The 21955-nt window shown below is 38.4% G+C and overlaps 1 protein-coding gene across 6 annotated transcripts in view; it reads right to left on the reverse strand.

The window, feature by feature from the left end:
- Positions 1-21955, reverse strand: part of PDE1C (phosphodiesterase 1C) — a 515800-nt gene that overhangs the window by 38399 nt on the left and 455446 nt on the right. For all 6 annotated transcript variants that reach the window (XM_058527845.1, XM_058527853.1, XM_058527815.1 and 3 more), the window contains 2 exons: positions 15622-15849; positions 9184-9261 (listed from right to left, as the gene is read on the reverse strand). In XM_058527845.1, coding sequence (XP_058383828.1) covers positions 9184-9261; positions 15622-15849 — 306 coding nt within the window. The remainder of the gene's footprint in view (positions 1-9183; positions 9262-15621; positions 15850-21955) is intronic.

Below are 21955 nucleotides of genomic sequence, written 5' to 3' on the forward strand. Positions count from 1 at the left end.
GTGTGGGTGTCTAGAAAAGAAATGGCACTAACAATGCAGACAGTGCTAGCTCCTGGCTTTGGCACAAATGCATTTCAAAGGCAGCTATTATTGTAAAGAATTTTTTACAATGTTAATAGAGTCTCTTTTGACAAATATATTGTTACTTGTGTTTCTCCAATCCCTCACATAGAATCTGACAAAATATAGTTTTTCTAGGGGGAAAACAGATAAATATTTATTTCATGAATACTAAGAAGATATTTTTAATCCTGAACATCAGTATTAAGAAAAAAAAAGAAAAATCACATTTTCCAGAGTAGTTCCAAAATTATAATCCTCTCTGTCAAACCGGGTTCCCTTAAAAATACAATGGTACATTAAGAGTGTAACGAAATGTCTAGAAGATAGAGTGAAACAATGAAGGCTTATATATCAATAATTGCAAGGGAAAACTTGTTTAAAAAGATTAGTTTTATCATTAACAAAGAGTACATGATATACTTTTATTTGACATTTCTACTGTGTGGTTATTTGGTAAGAGACTGAAATCTAAATGGCTGTGTAAAAAGCATGAATTGACTTTAGATGCTTCCTTTAATATAACACAATGTTTTTTAAACCCACCAGTCTTACATTGTATTATATAGATATATCACATATATATACACAATATACATATATTCAGATATACGTATATACATATATAATATATACTATATATATAGATAAGCATATTACACAATTTCAGTTGCTGTTTTAATAATACAAACATGAATTTCAATAACACCAAAATCTACAGGAGGATGATAGTAGCAGCATGCCATCTTGTTCCTTTATAATCCACCATGAGGATATCTATTATACCTTCCTTGAAAAGTACAAGGATATTCACTGAACCTAAAATTATATAAAAAATACATTGGTTTGAAAGGGATGTCTGTAACCAAAAGGGCTAACTGTTCTGTTTCATTGTGACTCATCAATGCTAGCATCATGTGTAAGTAATAGGCTTTGTTCTTCCACGCTCTTGAGAGTACAAGTCTGTAGCAAAAAGGAACAAGGAAATTTTTTGACTTCACCCCATTTGACCACTTACCACCCACATATCATGGATTAGTTAATAGTTTTACCCCAAATCCGCCCAAAAAACAACTGTGTAGGGTTTCAGCATCACTGAAGTTACAGTAACTCTTACTGTTGAGTCAACCTACAGTACAGCTTCTAAAATTAACTAGAAAATGACACTGAAGTATATCAATCAAAATGTTTAAGCAACAAAATCTTTTAGAATCTAATAAGTGAGATCTTATCCAGTTGCATGAGAATAATAGGTATCTAAAAATAATATTGCAATTCTCTCATCCATTTATTAACTTTTTGGCATTTTCCTTGGACAGGGACGTTGGAGTAGAGGGTTAGACACCTGGGTTATCACACTACTTGAGAAAATAAGGATGTAAAATGTTTTGAAAACAAATATTTCATGCCTCTTCTTACTAAACCACAGCATTTACTTACTGTTGATGCTCCATGTCTTAATTTAAGTAAATGGGTCACAAGAGTTGTCATGGACAAATGGCTGAGGGAAATGGGATCTTAATCAGAACGTGTGTTGTTATGATGGCTCATCTCACTTGGGACCCAGGGTACCCCAGATGTTTGTCCCTGTACACTCATGGAAAATAACCCACAAGGGATGCTGGATTCTCATGTTGAGGACAATTTCTTCATTAAAAAAATAGCCCTAACTTTTGCCAATACATAGATGGTTACAGTGAGATATGCTCCCAGAACTAAGAAATGATGTTTTCCACTGAGAGAGAAACAAGTAAAAAATCCAAAGGACAGGGTTAACTATTTGTAAGAACTACCGCAAGGCAGCAGATGTTTACTTGAGTGGCATGATCAATGGCAAGGTGTACTGCAAATCATTCATTGCTAAAAACAGTTAAGCACTGAAGTTTTACAGGTTTAATTTTTAAAGTAAATTAGAAAAAATTCAAGGTTGCTGTTATAGTAGCACTGTCGGGTGTGAGAGAAAAGGACAGGGTAATAGTTAGTGCTCCCAGAACTGTTCACCATCCTTGGCCTATTTTACCCACTACAGTTCATGATCTGGGCATACCTCCAGGGCTGTGTAAAGCTTATGAAATATGGAAGGCTAAGGTGAAAAGAAATGAGAAAGAAAAAGTCGGAGAACATCTGTCTTAAAAACAAAGAACTCTCCTCAAAATTAAGGTCCAAAAATGCAATCAAGAGTGACTGAAAGTGAACAAGAATGATAATCTACTCCAAGCTATCAACATATCCAATGGCTGAATACGTGGTCGAAAAGGAGACTAGGAAAAGGGGTGCCACGGAGGAGTGCCTCTTGCGCTGTCAGGATATAGGGTACACAAGATGGTCCCTATCCCAGTGGTGGAGGCAGATTTATCAGGATATTCTACCTTGAGGTCATAATTCATCAACTAATTCCCCTTACATTCTCAGCTTGCCAAGCAACTTTCTCATATGGTTTGTCTTCCCAAACAGGTTTTCCTTTAGGAATGATATGAGCATTCCAGTGTACATGGAGGATATACTTCACATTGTACATCAGTGCATGGGCAGTCAAAGCCATGCATTGGTCACAAGTATTCATTTTAGTGTCAACAAGTCTTCTGCAACATAATCAACTCTTCATTTACTGTCCATACGGAATTCCTTTGTCTGCCAATGTATAGAGCCCTTCTTGCTAATCAGCAGGCCTCTTTTTACATCATCACATGCACTTATGTTCCCAGATGAAGGAACTGCTTGTTTCCCAGACAAGATAGTTCTTACATACAGAACAAAATGAAGAACTACTAAGTGAATTTCACTTCAAACTCCTATGTCAAGAATTCTCAAGAATCCATAGCCTCTTCTATTACTAAACTGTCTTATGCAACACAAATTGGGTAGAAGTTTGAACTAAGATGGCCATTAAGAACACTGTCCTCTAAGACTTGTGAACCCATTAGAATTCTGGCTAAAATCATATTGACTTATTGTTGCTTAGAAACAAAAAAATAACTGATATGGGGGGCCGGCCCGGTGGCGCAAGCGGTTAAGTGCACGTGCTCCACTGTGGTGGCCTAGGGTTCGCCGGTTCGGATCCCGGGTGCGCACTGACGCACTGCTTGGCAAGCCATGCTGTGGCAGCATCCCATATAAAGTGGAGGAAGATGGGCACGGATGTTAGCCCAGGGCCAGTCTTCTTCAGCAAAAAAAAGAGGAGGATTGGCAGATGTTAGCACAGGGCTGATCTCCTCACAAAACAAAACAAAAAAACTGATATGCTTAGTTTTAAGTCTTTGATCTTGCTTTTGTTTTTTCTATTTATCTCATCTGTTCTTTGTTCCCTTCTTATGCTTTTTCTACCTTCCTTTGGATTAATTATTTTTATGATACCGTTTTATCTCTTTTGTTGGCTTATTAGCTATACGTATTTGTTTTGTTATTTTAGTAATTGTTCTAGAGTTTATAGTACATGCTCTTAATTTATCTCAATCTACCTACAAATGATATTATACCACTTCATGTATAATATTAGAACTTTATAATAGTATACTTCCATTTTTTCCTTCCCAGCATTTATGCTATTGTTGTCATTCATTTTTTAATAAATGTTATAAACCCAACAATATATTATTATTATTTTGTTCAATTATCTTCAAGAGATTTAAATAATAAAAAGAATCTTGTATATTTAGCCATCTAGTTCCCATTTTTAGTGCTCCTAATACCTTTGCGTAGATCCACATTTCCACCTGGCATAGTTATCCTTCTGCCTTTCTTTAATTTTCTTGTAGTGTGAGTCTACTGGTGAAGAATTCTTTCAGCTTTTATGCCTAAAAGATATTTTTGTTGGGTATAGAATTCTTAGTTGAAAGTTTTTTTTCAGCACTTTAAAGATGTTGCTCTACTGTCTTCTCACTTGCATTGTCTCTTATGAGAAATCTATGGCTATCCTTATCTTTGTTCATTTATATATATGTGTGATTTTTTCTCTAGCTGTTTTAAATTTTTTCTCTCCATCACTCGTTTTGAGTAATCTGTTTATGATATGCTTTGGTGTAATTTTCTTCATATTTCTTGTGCTTGGGCTTTATTGAGCTTCTTGAGTCTGTGGATTTACAGTTTTCATCATCAATTTTTGGCAAAATTTTAGTCATTATTTCATCAAATATTGTTCTTTCCTCCTCTCTCTCTTCTTTACTTTATGGACTCCAGTTACATATACATTAGGCTGCCTAACAGTGTCCTAAAACTCACTGATGCTCTTCACAATAATTTCTAGTCTTTTTTTCTGTGTTTCATTTTAAGTAGTTTCTATTGCTAGTTTTTCACTACTCTTTTCGTCTACAGTGTCTAATCTCCAGTGTATTTATCATTAATCCTAGACAATGTTATTTGCTTAATACCCTCCCGTGTATTTTTCATAACAGATATTGTAATTTTCATCTCTAGAAGTTTGATTTTGTCTTTTTTATATCTTTAATGTCTCTATTCAACTTCCAAATATATGGACTACAGTTATAAGAACTGCTTTAATGTTCTTGTCTGTTAATTCTAACATCTGTTTCAGTTCTGGATTGGTTTCAATTGGATTGTTTTTTCCCCTTTATTCTGAGTAGTATTTTCTTGCTTCTTTGCATGTCCATAATTTTTGGTTGGATGTTAGACATTGTGGATTTTACCTTGTTGAGTACTGAATATTTTTGTATTCATATGCATATTCTCTCTATATATACTCTCTCTGTATATATATAGTCTCTCTATATATATCTGTGAGCTTTATTCTGGGATGCAGTTACTTGCAAACACTTTGACCTTTTCATATCTTGCTTTTAAGATTTGTTAGGCGGGACCAAAGCAGCATTTAGCCTAAGCTAATTATTCCTCCCTACTAAGGCAAGACAATTATGAGTATTCTACCCAATTTCCTTTAAGTTATGAAGTATTCAACTCTAGCTGGTGGGAATAGGCACTTTTCCTGTCCTATCTGAAGTGTGAACATCAGGATCATTCCCTCTAATCCTCTTGAATGGTTCTTTCCTGGTCTCAGGTAGTTTCCTCATTGTATGGGTCAATCAGTACTCTGATGAACACTCTTTGAATCTCTGGAGTTCTATCTCTCTGCAGCTCTCTCCTCTCTGGTACTTTATCCCGTTAACTCTAGCCACCTTGGTCTCCCTGGATCCTTATTCAACTCCTAAACTCAAGAAGTCCATCAGGTCTGCCTGGATTCCCCTCCCTATGCTGCCTGGGAACCGTCTCAAGGCAGTAAGCTGTGGCAATTGTAGGGTTCACTTCATTTGTTTCCTGTCTCTCAGGGATCACTGTCCTTCATTTCTTCAAGTCCAGTATCTTGAAAACTATTCTTCACATATGTTGTCTTTTTTTTTTTTTGCTTGTTTCAGGTGGACAGGTAAATCTAATTCTTGTTAGTCCTCTTTAGCAGAAGCATATGTCCATAGATTGTCTTTTGTCCACTCTTTCCACTCTCCACAACTGACTTTTAAATTTCATGAACCAACATCTTTATACATTCCAATTCCCAGAACATTCAATGAAGGAGAAATTGCTGCTGAACTCCCTCCCTGAGACTTGGCAAATAACCCCGCAGGGCCTAATTATAATCAATCTTTTGAGCAACACAAACAGTGGCTATATCTTATGTCTCTGTTAATGAAGTCAAGTAAAGTTAAAGACAAATTCATATTTCTGAGCAACTACAAAAAAATATGACAGGTCCAAGAGGTTATGCTGTTTCAAACATGACTAAAAACTCACTGAAAATGATCCCTTTGTATGGTATCCCACAAGTCTCCCAATGATACTGTAAAAGTTTAGGCCTTGAGAGAATCTTGGCTCAGAGACCCAGATCTTTTTATGTTAGTACATTTCTCCCTAAGAGTAAGCAAGGTATTTTCAAAGGACATTCATTCTTTGAAGTCAGTTAGAAAATTAGTGCTGCAGGGTACTAAATAGTACCTCAGTAGCCTGATAGAGATAATGTACAGCTGCAATGTGTTCATTATGCCAGGATGTAATTACTCATTCAGCACATGCTCCTTCCCTCTGTGCATGCCTCAGCTCACTGGAGTTTGGGAATACCCAACTGTGGTCCAGTTTCCAATGAGTTTCTTTCTGAATGCACACAATGTTGAAAATTCAAACCATAGTGGATTTGATCACATTGGGTACTGAATTGTGCTTGGATACTCCCTCCCAAAAATTAGACAGAGCTGGTCACCATTGGTTCCCAAGGGTTGGATCAGGGGTAGGGGCATTAAAAATAGTTAAATTGACTCCCCGTGGTCATCAGATGTAACAGGACCCATTAAAAAGAAATGTTCAAAATGTATCTGGTTGTTACTATATAGTTTTTAAAAATCAATGTATCTACTGATCTATATATATCATTTTTAAAATTTTCTAAAGTAGAGAGCTTGATTGCCAAGGGGGGGGGTAGGTGAGACTGATCAAATCTTTTCCACATCATGCCACCAAGAATTAACTTCAGTCCTTGTAAAGATTTTGAGCTAAGATAGCACAAGTAGCACAGTGATCTAAGTCCTGATGAGAACAAAGCAGTGATAATGACTGATGTCATGTTAGTCCATTAACGAAATTAAAGTACAAAGTTGTTCATGCTCAAGTTTGTGTACAAACTTGCAAGTATATGGACACACCAGACCCCATTCGAAGCAGTGGGAGGTTGGATTATGGAGGGAAAAAGGGATAGACATCAGAAAAAAAATCTCTTCATTTACTGCATCCTGTTCACTACCCTATGGGATCGAGAATCTTGTTCAGAGCCAGCCCTGATGGCCTAGTGGTTAAAGTTCTGTGTCCTCCGCTTTGGCGGCCTGGCTTCGATTCCCAGGCGCAGAACCACACCACTCGTCTGTCAGTAGCCATGCTGTAGCAGTGGCTCACACAGAAGAAGTACAAGGACCAACAACTAGAATATACAACTATGTACTGGGGCTTTGGGAAGGGGGAAAAGAAAAGAGAGGAAGATTGGCAATAGATGTTAGCTCAGGGCAAATCTTTCCCAACAACAACAACAAAAAATGAATCCTGTTCCTTAAATAACCAAGCTTTACACCTATTTGTATAATATAACATAATATCTATTTCATCACTCCTGCCCACAAAACGAAACAAAACTGTTTAATTAGTTCAAATATTTGGGGACAATTCAGTTTAAAAAGGCAAAATACGGGGCCAGCCCCATGGCTTAGCAGTTAAGCGAGCACACTCTGCTACTGGCGGCCTGGTTTGGGATCCTGGGTGCGCACCGACGCACCACTTGTCCGGCCATGCTGAGGCAGAGTCCCACATACAGCAACTAGAAGGATGTGCAACTATGACATACAACTATCTACTGGGGCTTTGGGGAGAAAAAGGGGGGGAAAAAAAGGAGGAGGATTGGCAATAGATGTTAGCTCAGGGCCGGACTTCCTCAACAGAAAGAGGAGGATTGGCAAGGATGTTAGCTCAGGGCTGATCTTCCTCACACACAAAAAAAGGCAAAATAAAAGGCCTTAATGAAGATAATAAAATTCAATCCACAATGCCCACATGATAACATTATAACAGATATTTGTAGCACAATACAAAAATGCAACAGGATTCAAGACCCTATGTTAAAGATTTGGGATTTGGTTTATTCTGGGCTTTATGCTGCAGGAATTCAGATGGGCCAGTCACTGGATACAGGAGGGGCCAGGCGTCCAGGTACTGGGTTTATAGTTAACATCTTTCTCCTCTACTGTACATGTCCCTACCTGTGTTACCTGGACTTAGGTCAAATGATGTCTGGCAAAAAGCCTCTGGTATTTGAACAAACCTTACCCCTAACAGAGTCTGGCTGAGATACTGTCCTTTTGAATCCTATTTCATCTCCATATAATTCACATCCTAGTCATAGTCATTCAAGGAGGGTCTATTTATCAGGTAAGTGGTTTCCTATTGCATAAATAATTTGGTGAAAATTTACACATGTGTGTTTCCCAAACATTATGTGATAAGACACCTGGAGTGAATTATTTGAATGATCTTAAAGGAAAGGTTTGAGAATGGATTTCATGCATATGAGTAAAGAGAGCATATCACAATGGTTTAGAGATAAAAGCTAAAGGAGCCACTTCCTTCTTAACAGATGTGTGAGGAGTTGTGTTCAAATTTCTTCTTATTCCTCCGCCTGACTACCCAGCATTGGTTCTTCAACGGCATTATCACCAAACTATTCAAATAGCTTAGCATCTAGTACCATGTCTCCAGGGAGGTATGATTCAAAGAGTCAGGGTCTCTAACAAAAACCACTCCCTAGAAACTTTCATTTTTAGTTTAATATCAAGTACATGAATGAGGGAATAATTAGGAACGAGCCCATGTTACAAGTGAAACAGAAGATTTGTATAAAAGGTGAAAGTAGTTTTCTCAATCCAATAGTTCAAAGTTTAGAGGGTAATATAATTTGAACCTTCAGGTTTTAGAAAGAGTGGAATGCTGTTTATGAAAAGTAAAAGCAGTGCTCATATATGTATATATAGTAATGTAAATTACATTGTCATGTAATGTAATGAAGCACATTACAATGTAGGCTCATTCTAACTGGTTTGGGATTGTCATCCCAAGCTTGCCTTTAAGAGGTACTCTTGCTGACTAAACTATATTCTACAGCTACGTATGTTCTCCAGTACATGGGCCTCTCAACATAATGATAACACTGAACAGATTTCTGTTTTTGTTTTTACCAAAAGTAATAACCTATTTAAGGGAAAAAGATGTGGATACTAAAAACATGGAAAATTTCCCATTTATGCTGCACAATTCACTATCAAGACTCATATTCTATTCCATTACAGTCAGCAAGTTCAGAACCAACTTTTTATAAAGGTCAGAATGAAAAAGGCAAGTGGGAAAAGAAAGAGCATAGAATGCATTTGTGATGGAGAAAGTATGGTGGAGGGGAAGAGATACAACAATAATTTGTAAATTATTGTAAAAGGGATAATAGTATTCTTTAAATGTAGTGAAGTGTTTTTTCAAGGTATAATATAAGAATATACTAGCAACCACAATTTCAATTTTAGGTGTAATTCTAACAAGCTTGCATTAAACTGCACATTTTATGGAAAAATGTAATGGGAATTATGTTCTTACCATCTGTTTTCTTTGCATCATTTCCGACATTTGATTGATCCTTCTTGTCTGTCTTATTTTTACCATCTTTCAAGTCACCTGAAAGTAATAAACACGACAAACAGTATATGTATGCAGCTAAGGGGGGAGTTGTCAATATCTTTAAACCTGTCAAGGTAAAAAAAGTACAGTATAATTTTAGTCATGAGGGGGTACATGTCTGAGTGTAAATATCTTTTTTAACCACATATTCGGTCCTGGATATTGGGTAATTCCAGAAATTAAGACTGAAAGTTCCTGTTAAACAGGGTTGTACTTAGGTCGATAGTGCTTATTTTCCGAGAAAGGCAGTTCTGCTTTATTATCAGGCTGTAGAGTGAGAAAAACTTGGGTTAGGTTTAAGTTATTTCAATTCATAGCTATTTAACTTTTATGTGCTTCAGTTTCCTTATCTGCAAAATGGGGATAATAAATAATAATACCCACTTTATTGGCATAAGATAAGGATAACTCTATTTAAGGTATTGAATGTGATATCTGGCACATTGCCCAATGACAGTTGTTATTATAAGACAGAGCTATAAATGATATTCTAATTACTGACCTTGTCAAAATGTAATTTGTAAAAGTTAAAAAACACTATGCATACAAACAAAGAATGAACACGTGTCAAAAACTTATTCATTTACGAGGGAACCAAGGAGATAGTTAGGATGGTCCCAAGAACATTTAAGGAAATGGGTGTTTATAGGCATTTTAGAAATATGTTAAAATAAGATTATTAGGTTAGAGACAAAACTAGTTATGTCCTACATGGCAATAAAACCATAACCTTTGGGGTTATCTCCTCTATCAGCCAAAAATCCACAGGTTAGCATATAACTTCACTATCTAGGCTTGATTCAAACAGTAAATGACAAAGTTAAACATATTCATGTTCTCCTAAAGCAGGGGTCAACAAATTATGACCCATGGGCTAATCTGGCCTGCTATCTGTTTTTGGAAATAAAGTTTTATTGGCACACAGCCACACCCATTCATTTATACATTGTCTGTGGCTGCTTTCATGCTGCAATGGTGGAGTTGAATAGCTGCAACAGAGACTGCAAAGCAAGGAATATTTACTGTCTGGGCCTGCACAGAAAAACTTTGCTGACCCCTGTCTAAGACAGATAATTAGTCCTTGGACAGGTCTGTTCAATAGTATGCCAGTGTGACTTTGAAAGGTCATGGCACCCCTTCCCCTAGCCTTATTCTCAAGTTTTGAATATTTTTCTTACCAATCTTACTAATGGCAGCTTTCCTTTTAGCCTGCATAAAACCAAGAATACATTACTACTAAAATACTGGTACTTATTGAAGCAAAAAGACCCTAATAATAATTGCAATCAGGAAGGAGCAAGCAGGGCTCAGGGTAGGAAGGGTACATTATCTTTGTTGTTTTCTTTGTGCCAGGCAGTGTGCTAAATGCTTTGCATGCATCATTTCCTTAAATTCCTACAACTACCCCATTATGGAGGTACCATTATTGAAAGTAGGCAAATTCATCAAAGATTAATTCACTAAATAATCAATTTGCTGGATAACTAACTCACCAAATGACTGAAGACGATTTTCAAGTTTGACCTTTTCCTTGACTTCACTGCAGCCACTCTGACACGCATTGGTCAGTCCAGCTGTGCTGAGTGCAGTGGACTGCCCGCCTGCCTGTGTTTCACACGCTACCTGGCTCCCACCTCTGCCCCTAACCTTCCACGTGCATCTCCCTCTGGTAGCAAAACTGCTCCTGTTGGCTACTGTAGATCTGGTTTAAGACATTCATCTGACAGTTTTTGAACCAATGGTCAACTGATCTTTCTACAAAGTGATCCTGCTTAAATCAACTCGTGGAGAATTGACGTGAAACTCATATCATCATCTCTATCTTACGGCCATGGAACCTGAGGCACAGATAAAGTAACTTACCACAATATGCACAGATGGGGCTGAGTCTAGAAGCTAAGCTCCCAACTACTAGATTTTGCAACTTCCCTATGAAGCTTAAGTTTTAGATTTCAGGCTTCTGTTTACCGTTACCATCTCTAAATGCCTTTGGCCTACAGACTTACAAGGAAATGATCATCTATGGATAATTCAAGACCATTTGGGTTGTGATATATTCTACAAAGTAAGTACTTTTAATAGAATTTGACAAATCCCAAACTAAGTTAGGAGTCAATAAACTCTCCAAGTTTCCTCTTATTCTTGATTCTGAAATGGGATGAACTGGCTGGAGGGATTGAGGGGAAGGGGAGTTGACTCGGGCCTGAGTGCAAGCAGGATGAGTTTAAGTGAACGACTTGGTCATCACACTTTACCACCACCAATGGCCAAAAGAGATGGATTCCTTTGGAGGTCCTATGAATCAGCCCAATACTACCGGCTTTTGCATATTTTAAGGATGCCAGAGATGGACTCGAGGATCTTGAGCCCTCTCGTCAAATTAATTCCCTGCAGAAAAATGATCTTTCTTTCCTCAATGAGCCTTTACACCCCTAATGCACAATACTTTAAACCTTCAAGGTTGCCCTGGACTGGAGCTTTACCCACAGCTGCAGCAAGACCAGGATGTCTTCCGGAAGTCAGCAGGAGCAGTGCGATTTGCTGGATGCTAGCCAGCAGCCCAGGGCAGCCTGTCTACTCCTCAGTCAGGGCTGCGGAGGCTGAGAGAGGAAGTGCCTTGATGGAGACCAAAGCTTAGGGGAATCCCATAATTGCTGATAGGAGACCAAACCTCTAGAACTCCACTTAACCAACATTCTTCAGCTCTATCCTGGAAGTATCTCGGGCAACCACAAAGAAGGGTGCCGGGAAAGTGACACGTTTGTCTGATGATGTTCCTTGAACAGAATCCACTAGGTAATTTCCCATGGGTTGAATATGGAGTAATGGCCGACGTGAGATGTTATTCAATAAACCAGGGGAAACAAAAGAGCCTTTCGGTACAGTTATAAATCATTTTAATTAGGCTGTTGTAACACAGTCCCAAACCACCATTATTAGCCTTTCTTATTATTGCTCTAAATTGATTTCTTTTCCCACCTCTCATTTAATACTTAATTTTTAAGGGAAATGGTAGACTGTTGCTTACCTTGGGAAATAAACACAGTTGTGAGATCAACCCAAGCTAGTTGAAGACTGAGGCTCATGTTTGTTTCTTTCAGGCTTTCCCCCTAATTGTCTCCAAAATAAATTATTGCCACCTCTGCCCTCTCTGGGTATTTGTTTATACCTCTCTCGTAAAATTTACAACCTTCTTTGTGACCAGCATTGCTTTCAATGGTTTCTGTCCCCGACCAGACCAGGGGTTGGCAAACTATGGCCCATGGGCCAAACTTGGCCCCAACGCCTGGCCCTATACGGCCCACAAACTAAGAATGTTTTTTATGTTATTAAATGGTTGAAAACAAGAGATGAATATTCAATGACATGAAAATTACATAGAATTCAAATTTGAATTTTAATAATGTTTTATTGGAACACAGCCATGCTCATTTGTTTACATATTATCTGTGGCTGCTTTTCTGAGAAAACGGCAGTTTTAAGTAGTTGCATCAGACACTGAACGGCCCGCAGAGCCTAAAATATTTACTCTCTGGTCCTTTACAGAAAAAGTATGCAAACTCCTGGAATAAAGAGATTATAAGCTTTTTGTGGACAGTAGCTGAGTCTCAATATTTCTCCGATTTCCTATTCTCCCTGACAGCACTGAAACTTCCAAATAGTAGGAACATGTTGGTTATAGGATACAGAATTTGGACTCACATAGAGCTGAATTTGTCCTGAAATGGCTACTTAGTGGTTGCTTGACCTTAAGCAAGTGACTTAACCTCTCTGAATCTCAGTGTCCTCGTTACAAAATGGGAACGAGTGTATCTACCTCACAGAGTTGTTAGGAATTTTAAATGATTTAATGTAGGTAAAATCTCATGTACAATGTCTGACACCTATTAAGTATTCAATAAATGTTAGTGATATTATAATGACTGTTTTTATTAAGGGAAAGACATTTTTAACCCACTTTCCTAAAATAAAAAAAGTAGGGAAGAAACACATCTTGGCTCTCTCACCAGCCCTATTTACATACTCCTCCTGTGGGAAGCAGAGACTCATCTAGAAGGAGGAGTTGAGTATGCGCAGCTCAGCCCAGCTACCCATTTCTCCAGCCCCCAGCCCCCTTTGAGATGTGTTTTCCACAAGACACACACCTTTTCCGTCCCTGCAGAAGCAGCCTGCTGGATGCTGGGATGGGGGTGAGGGGACGAATCCCGAGCGCACCTGCTCTGCCAGCGTCTGGTTGGCTAAGCTCAGTTCAGGGCAGACATGTGAAGAAGCCCGTGCTCAGCCGACCAAGTCCACACTTTCCAATTCAGCTCTAGTTGCAGCGGAGATAATATTTTGATCACTGACTTTCTGATTCTCGTATCTCTCTCTCAGTTGGTTGTGATCTCAGGAGGGGAAAAGGGGTGTTTTGCACTGCCCTCTAAAACTCCAGCAGGTATATCTTAAATTCTTATGAGATTGAACATATCTTCTGACTATGATGCACTTGAACACAAAGCAAACTAGTTATGAGCAGTCTCCAGAACCAGGCTGCTGAGGGGCTGGACAAGTCAGATGACAGCCTTCCCTGCCTCCTAGGGTGTCATGCGGGCTACCTGAGGGAATTTGTGCAAAGTTCTTGGAACATGATATCAGCTATTATCATCATTATATGTATTAAAATACTGTTTTCTGATTCTACATGCTACGTATGTTGATTGTAAAAATAATTAGAGAGTGTTGTGCTATAGCACTTTCTACATAATTCTCATTCACCCAGGCTATGTAGCATAATAGCTAGAGCATGGTTCAGAGTTGGTCACCTGGCCCTGCCAGGCAGGTAAGAGAAGGAATATGTAAAGAAAGAACTTAAAACAGCATCCAGTATATCGTCAATAAATGCCATTTATTATCTTTGTTGTTTTTGCTATCATTATTATTATTAGAAGCTCACAAGCAGCCCCTGCTGTGAGTAGGTATTTTTATGCACATTTTCCAGAGGCAGTGGAAGGTTAAGTAACCTGGCAAAGGCCACCAAGGAGTGAGAGGCACAGCTGTGACCTGAATCCAGCTCTGCTTGGCTGCCAAACTACCTTGCCACAACCTGGCATTTGAAAGCTCCAGAGACTCTGGACCTCTTGCTCTTCTGTAAACAAGGTAAGCAATTCCATGTCCCTGTGCCTTAGCTCATCTTGTTCTCTCTGGCTGAGAAGTCCCTGCCTCCCATCTGATGAGCAAACTTCAGCATTTAAAACCCAGCTCTGGGGCCAGCGCGGTGGCATAGCAGTTAAGTTTGCACGTTCCACTTCACCGGCCCGGGGTTCACCAGGTCGGATCCTCAGTGCGAACCTACTCACCGCTCATCAAGCCATGCTGAGGTGGCATCCCACATAGAAGAACTAGAAGGACCTACAACTAGGATATACAACTATGTACTGGGGCTTTGGGGAGAAAAAAGAAAAAAAGAGGAAGATTGGCAACAGATGTTAGCTCAGGGCCAATCTTCCTCAAAAAAACAAAACACAACTCAGCTCAGACATCACCTCCTCTTGAATCTTTCTTTGACATTTACTGCATCTCACAATCCCCAGACTCAGCAAAGCTAACATCTCTTTTTTGCACCTGTCCCTTGGGCATTTTATCTGCCGTGCCACTACTGTTACTTGCTCAGAATTATTTCTGAGGATGTCCATATGCCCTGTGAGATTGTGGACTTCTTGTGGCCTTTCCAGTTCTAAATTTTCAGTCTCAACCACAGTGCTTGGCACATAGTTGTTAACCAGTAAATATTTGTTTCATTAAATACAAGAAATCATCAACTCTATGCACAAGATGGTGACCAGCTCATCCCAGTCAGCCTGGAACTTTTCTGGTTTTAAAAGTGGAAGCCCTGCATCCCAGGAAACCCCTCAGTCCCAGGTTACCCTAATGTACACATTCACCTACAGATATATAGACACCTACTACAGGAACAGACCCTAGGCAGACTTGAGGCTCAGCCCTGCTAGGGGAATGGTACATATGGAAGCCTGACTTTCCATTCACCCATTTTGGCAGTAAGCACTCAGGAATGTGCTGGGATTGTTAACAGTAATTTCCCCAGTGGGTAGGCAGACACAGCTAGAGTCTCCAGAACAGCTGGGAAGGGCCCAAAATGAATTAATCTCCCCACACAGAATGGCCCAAGCAAGCTTCTGGCTGCTTTTGATGGGCTCCTAATGGGATCCACAGCCCAGTGAGGTGCAATCAGCAGCAGCTGGTTGCTCAGGGAAGCCCTGCCCTGTGAGCCGTCCTCATAGGTGCGGTTGTTCGCCAGTTTCCATTCATCACGTCACTAACACCCCGAAAAGAGCCTTTCTCCAGCACAATTCTGCTCACCATTCTGTTGCTTTTCCCCTGACGGCTTCTCAGCTTTGGAATTCTTCCCCAGAGGCTTGTCGCTTCTGTTTGTGCGGGTTCCACTGACTTGATTCTTAGCTTCCCCCGACGTCTTTTTCTCAGCTTTGCCAGCTGCGCCTTCAGTCTGGCTTTTGGCTTCCATCTCCTTTTGCTTCTCCTCTGCGGCCAGGCGATCCTTTTCCTCTGCTTCCTTCTTGGCCTTCTCCTCTGCACCCGTGGCAAGTTAGGAAAGGCACAGAAAAGATAAAGAGAGGTCATGACATCAGGAGAATTGCCTCTTTGAACAAAAACAAGTATTTGCACTGGGAATTAATACACTGAAATGACCTAAGGTGTTTACTGAGTCTTTCGAGTATATTTTTGGTTAATTCAAGTCAGGTTGGTATGTATATTCAGGAAATCAATAAAACCGGTTCATACTGATGTCATTTCTGAAAACAGTGGCTTAGAAGAAAGAGCAGGGAAAAAGGAATAATAAGGATAATAATTAACAAACCAATATTGTAATTGGCATTGTTAATATTATTATTGTCATCAATAGCTTCTCTTGAGTGTGTCCTCTATATCAGCTATTACGCTAAGTGCTTTTCAAGAGGTGCTTCCTTTCATTCTCAAAACCTCACGTAGCAGCTACTATTATTGTAACCCCATTTTACAAATTTTACAAAGCATCACTGCATTTTTTCTCTAGATGTGTTAAAAATGTCCCACATCTCATTATCAGAAGTCCTCTTTATTTCCCTTGGTTAGTCTTGGTCCTGAGAAAAGCTAGCTTTCATAGACAACAAGTTTGTTTTTAACCTAATGGGCACCAGAGTGGTTACGCATGTGATCGTTTCTCTTTGTTTTGGCTGCTAGAGGGTATAAAGCCCAAATGTGGCCCAGGTTCACACGTTCCTGGGGCTTTATGGCACTGTATTTTGCGGATGTCTATGACTTTTGGCTTCATTTTACTTTTCCTGTCCTTATAGTTCCTGGCTCAGATGTCCTCCTTAATATATTATGAAGTTTCATTCATCCTTTCATTGATTTATCTATCCACACATCCAAACCAATGCCCTGGCCTCACTCCAGACAAATTAAATCAGATGTGGAGGGGAAGGGGCAAGAATAGGATATTTTAAATGCTCTCCAGATGATTCTAACACACAATCAAGGTTGACAGGCGTTGATTTAAATTTTAAATGTTTGCCATTCAGTATTTCGTGACATTCTACTTCCCAGCAGGATGTATTTATAATTTACAATGAAAAAGTAAGGAAAGATGTCTTTACAAAATAACATAATTATGTGCATATATAGTATAGCATGTCTTCTGACTTCTACAGAAAGTACAACCAAAGAGTAAAAGAATCCCCTTGCAGAAGATGATAGTGAAATGGCATTCTCAGTAGACTGTAGGGCCACAAAAGGCCCCCTAGACTGTTCATCCAGACTTCCCCTCATCCTTCTGTAGTGCCCCAAGGAGAAAGGTCTAATGTCATCTCCATCACCGAATTCCCAGTGCTTGGTACAGCATTGGCACATAGCGGATGCTCATGAAGTACTTGTTGACTAAATGAAATGCACATAACGAGTCTGCTTCACCTTATCTGCCAATGAACCTGACTTGTACATATTCTATCCCCAGCAATCTAGACTGGTGGAAAATATGAAAAGTATACAATGTCTAAAGTCCTATCCTACAAGAGTTAGTCATTTGACAAATGTTAGTTTCCTTAACCACTAATGTAGGCGAGTACAAAGATGACAGTGCTTACTACACAGAGAGGGGAAGTAAGGCAAAGAGGAGGAGAATTCATTCACACTCAGGCATGAGGTAAAATCATTTATAATCCTCTCCCGGAACCCCCTCTGAATTTGTAGCAACTTTCAACGTTCAAAATATCCCCAAGTTAAAAGTAATTTTGATAAAAGCTGAAGGTGTTAAATTCTGGTTTGCTATGAAAGAGCATAAAATATCTGAGCAAGAAAAATTCATTTGACAACTGAGTCAGACCAATTTTCTACGGAAAATCTAGCGAAAAAATAAAAACTGGGGGAGGTACATCTCAGAAACAAATCTGTTTTTGCTCATCTACAGCTGACAGCAGGCAATTAATGTTTAAATTAATGAATGGTAGCTCTTATGACATCACAGTCAGATCCAATATGAACCTGCCCCACTATATGATTCCTTTCCCCGCAGCAATCGGGTTCCAGCGGGCGGCTCTACCACGTTCCTTAACTTCTCCACTCTACTTCCATCTCTTTCTTGTATTTCTGGAATATCTGTTATTAGTGTGATCAGCCATCAGCACCCAGTGGTACTACTTAAAACGAGTAGACTTTTGTCTACAAGCAAACACATAAACAAGAAAAAAGAAAATAAATCAATAGGAGGTACGTCTGTTCTGCTGTAATCAGATTCCTTTATATTCTCAGAGTGAAATTATTAATATACATAAAACTTGCCTACAATGAGAAAAAGTAGGTGAGAGCACAATTAATTTGTACATGTTAACAGGTTCCAATGATGACATATGTACAGAGAATTAACTTTCAGGCCTTCGATTTAACATCCATAGCACTCCTAGGCTTCTAGACTAGTAGGAAGCAAACATCACTGTTCAATCCCATTTCCTTCTTATTTCCATTTAAGACCTTCTGTGGTGACATGACTCATTATGAAAATGGCCAAAAGCAAGCAGATACAGAGTTAAGGTAGAGCAGAGCCCTCATGATCCATAAGTTACATGCCTCCATAGAGCTGGTTCTATTCCACACTGAATGTCTGTGCAGTCTTGGAGAAATACATTGATTTCTTCATTTAATTTGCCTTTTGGAATAATGATACTATAGGTTCTTGGATGAAAATGGTATTGGCCTTGTTATCCCTTGATATAATTTTCTGAAATGCCTACTTAAACTACCTACAAACAGGAAGAGAGAAAAGGAGAGAAACTGACTGACTAAAAAAAAACAACCAAAATACTATATGAATTTTGAATAGTCAACTCTCAATTATATACATGAGCAACAGAAAGGTACTTCTAGACATCTAAGGACTCAGAAGGTATTCCCACAAGACCTTTCTGAAAATTTTAGCCAAAGAAGTGCTCCAGCTGATAGAAAAATTCAATCAATATTAAAAACTGAAGAATAGGGAAAATATGTTAACAAAGTGCAATAAAACCAGTAAATCTTAGTGTTAGATAACAATAATTGTTTTTAATCTAGACATAAAACTTGATGCAAATATTAAAAATAATATTAAAGGATAAGTTAATTATAAAATAACTTACAATCATCTAGATTGAAAATATCATATTATTTCAATAAAAACTGAGTAATGATGGAGGAATTAAGTAAAAATTCAATAAATTTCTCAGCATTTGTAAAAGACTTTCACTATGTACTATTTCATATTTGCATTGATAGAGACATAATTCAATAAAAAATGTAAAGGTGATCTCTAGTAAAATAAAAATAGGATGTATAAAAAAGACCATAAACAAACTTAAATGGCATATGACAAACTGAGGTAGGGCATAAATTGCAAGATATTTTGTCCACTGAAGAATTACCATCCTTAATGTATAAAGAGTTATTAGGAATCAATACTAAAAATATAAACATCCTAATGGGAAAAATGAAGAGGGGGAAAATATAGGGAAATAGGCACTCTTCCTACACTTCTACTGGCAGAGAACATTGGTTAAAAAACAAAAACTTTACAGAGAGAAATTTGATAATATATATCAAAAGCTTTAAAATTTTCCATCTACTTTGAGAGAGGAATTTCACATCTAGAAATTTATCCTAGATAAATAGAGGTAGGCTCAAAGACTTTTTTGTGTGTGTGTGTGAGGAAGATTAGCCCTGAACTAACATCCGATGCCAATCCTCCTCTTTTCGCTGAGGAACATTGGTCCTGGGCTAACATCCGTGCCCATCTTCCTCTACTTTATATGGGACGCCACCACAGCATGGCTTGACAAGCGGTGCATCAGTGCGCGCCCAGGATCCGAACCTGCGAACCTGGGGCCGCTGAAGCGGAGCGTGTGTACTTAACCGCTACACCACCAGGCTTGCCCCTAGGCTCAAAGACTTTTGAACTTGTATGTTCATAACAATGTTATACAGATCTTCCCCAAATTATGATGGGGTTACATCCCTATAAACCCATTGTAAGTCGAAAATATCATGAGTCGAATATGCATTTACTATACCTAACCTACCAAACACCATAGCTTAGCCTAGCCTACTTTAAACCTCCTCAGAACACTTACCTTAGCTTCCAGTTGGGCAAAGTCATGTAACACAAAGCCTATTTTATAATAAAGTGCTGAATAGCTCATGTAATTTATTGCATACTGTACTGAAAGTGAAAAACAGAATTGTTGTATGGGTACAGAAAGGTTGTAAGTGAATTGTCTGTTTACCCTCATGATCCTGTGGCTGACTGGGAGCTGGGGCTCCCTGCCACTACCCAGCATCACGAGAGATTGTATCGCATATCGCGAGCCTGGGAAAAGACCAAAATTCAAAATTCAAAGTATGGTTTCTACTGAATGCTTATCATTTTTGCATCATCGTAAAGCTGAAAAATTGTAAGTCAAATCATCGCAAGTCAGGGACCATTTCCATATACAATAATGAAGAGCTGGAAACCAAAATGCTCAGTAACATAGGAATGGTTCAACTACAACATTACACACGATGTAGCTATTTAAATCATACTTTCTAAGAATATTCAGGATCAGAATAAAATGCTCAAAATAGAAATAGAAGAGCAAAATACAAGACAATATTATACTATGATCTCAATTTATGGGGAAAATTTTTACTTATATATATGCATAGTAAATCAAATTAAAACGAATTATGTCAGAATTTCAACAATGGTTATATCTGGCTGGAGAGTTTATGAGTGATTTTCATTGTCTTCTTTATATATTTTATTTATATTTCAGCATTGTAACCTAAACAAATATTATTCTTATACCAGAAAAAATTTTTAAAAAGTATTAAATATTGCATGGAAATTGATCAATATTGATTAGACTTGCAAATCATTATACCTACACATCTTTGTTTGGGAATAATGATTTTCAGCCCTAAGAGCTGTAAAAAAATATTGATTTAATCTTTCCTAACAACTATGGGTTCTGGCCTAACTAGTTTTGCAAATCAAGTTGGTTAATAAAACCAAGATTTTAAATCTAGTTCCATTTCTGATCAATTTAATAACAACATATGTTCCAGTGCCCCATGCGGGGCAAGCTTTCTTGAAATCAGAGTTTTCTGGTAAAAAAGAACAATGAGTAAAACAGCCTGGGATAATCTAGTACAAACTGGTCACCAATAGAAAAACAGATTCCAACTGAATTTCTTAACACCACCCAATCAGGCAACAGCGTGATTAGGAGGCTGAAATGTTATAAAATATTAGTTATAGGTTGGTTTTTTTTTACCACCATCTTCTCAACTTTGCATTCAAACTTCTAACTTTGTTTTCCAATTTTTTAAAATGACAGCTACCATGCACCAGGCACTAACCATGTGCGGGCTCTCTTCTCAGTGCTTTATGTATATTATTTCTATTCGTTGCATCAACTCCATGATGTGTATTATCCTCAAAAGGGAATTTTCTCAAAGAATCTACCTGAATTGGCCAAAGAGCACACACTGCAAGTAGGGATTCAATTCTCCCTCTTCCCCACTAACTGAAACTTTCTTTGATACCTAAACTATCCTCCCACAGGCTCTGTGCCTTTGTCCATCCCCTTTCTCATTTCTCATTTCCAAATACAACACCTCCTTCAGGGCTCAACCCCAGGCATCCTTCAAGTCCTGGCTACAAGGTGCCTTCCCAAATGCCCCAAGCAGGGTGAGGGACAAGTCCCTTTATTCTCTGTAAATAGCTTAAGCATATCTCTATCAGCATACCTAACATATTTTTAAATTATTAGTGTTTAGTTATCTGTCATTTTTAAAGGGCCAGTTTGCCCCTGGAAAAGAAACTATCTAATGCTCCCTCAGGTGATTAGTTTCAGAAGGTAATTTTAGTAAGCCAGATAGTTGCAAACAAATTATTTTGAAGTACCTCTTTAAATTGCGTGTTGTCAGGAATTGGATTTTCAAGTGTAATGAGTGTAATTGATTATAAGAGTGTGCTTCTTTTGAGATGATGCGGTAGCCGCCATCATTGCTTGCGACGCCTGCCAACAGGGAAGATTTCAATGTTTTAATTTTATTTATTTATTTTTTTTCCCCCAAAGCCCCAGTAGATAGCTGTATGTCATAGCTGCACATCCTTCTAGTTGCTGTA

The sequence above is a fragment of the Diceros bicornis genome, chromosome 3 (genome assembly GCF_020826845.1).
Source record: "Diceros bicornis minor isolate mBicDic1 chromosome 3, mDicBic1.mat.cur, whole genome shotgun sequence".
NCBI classification, from domain to species: Eukaryota; Metazoa; Chordata; class Mammalia; order Perissodactyla; family Rhinocerotidae; genus Diceros; species Diceros bicornis.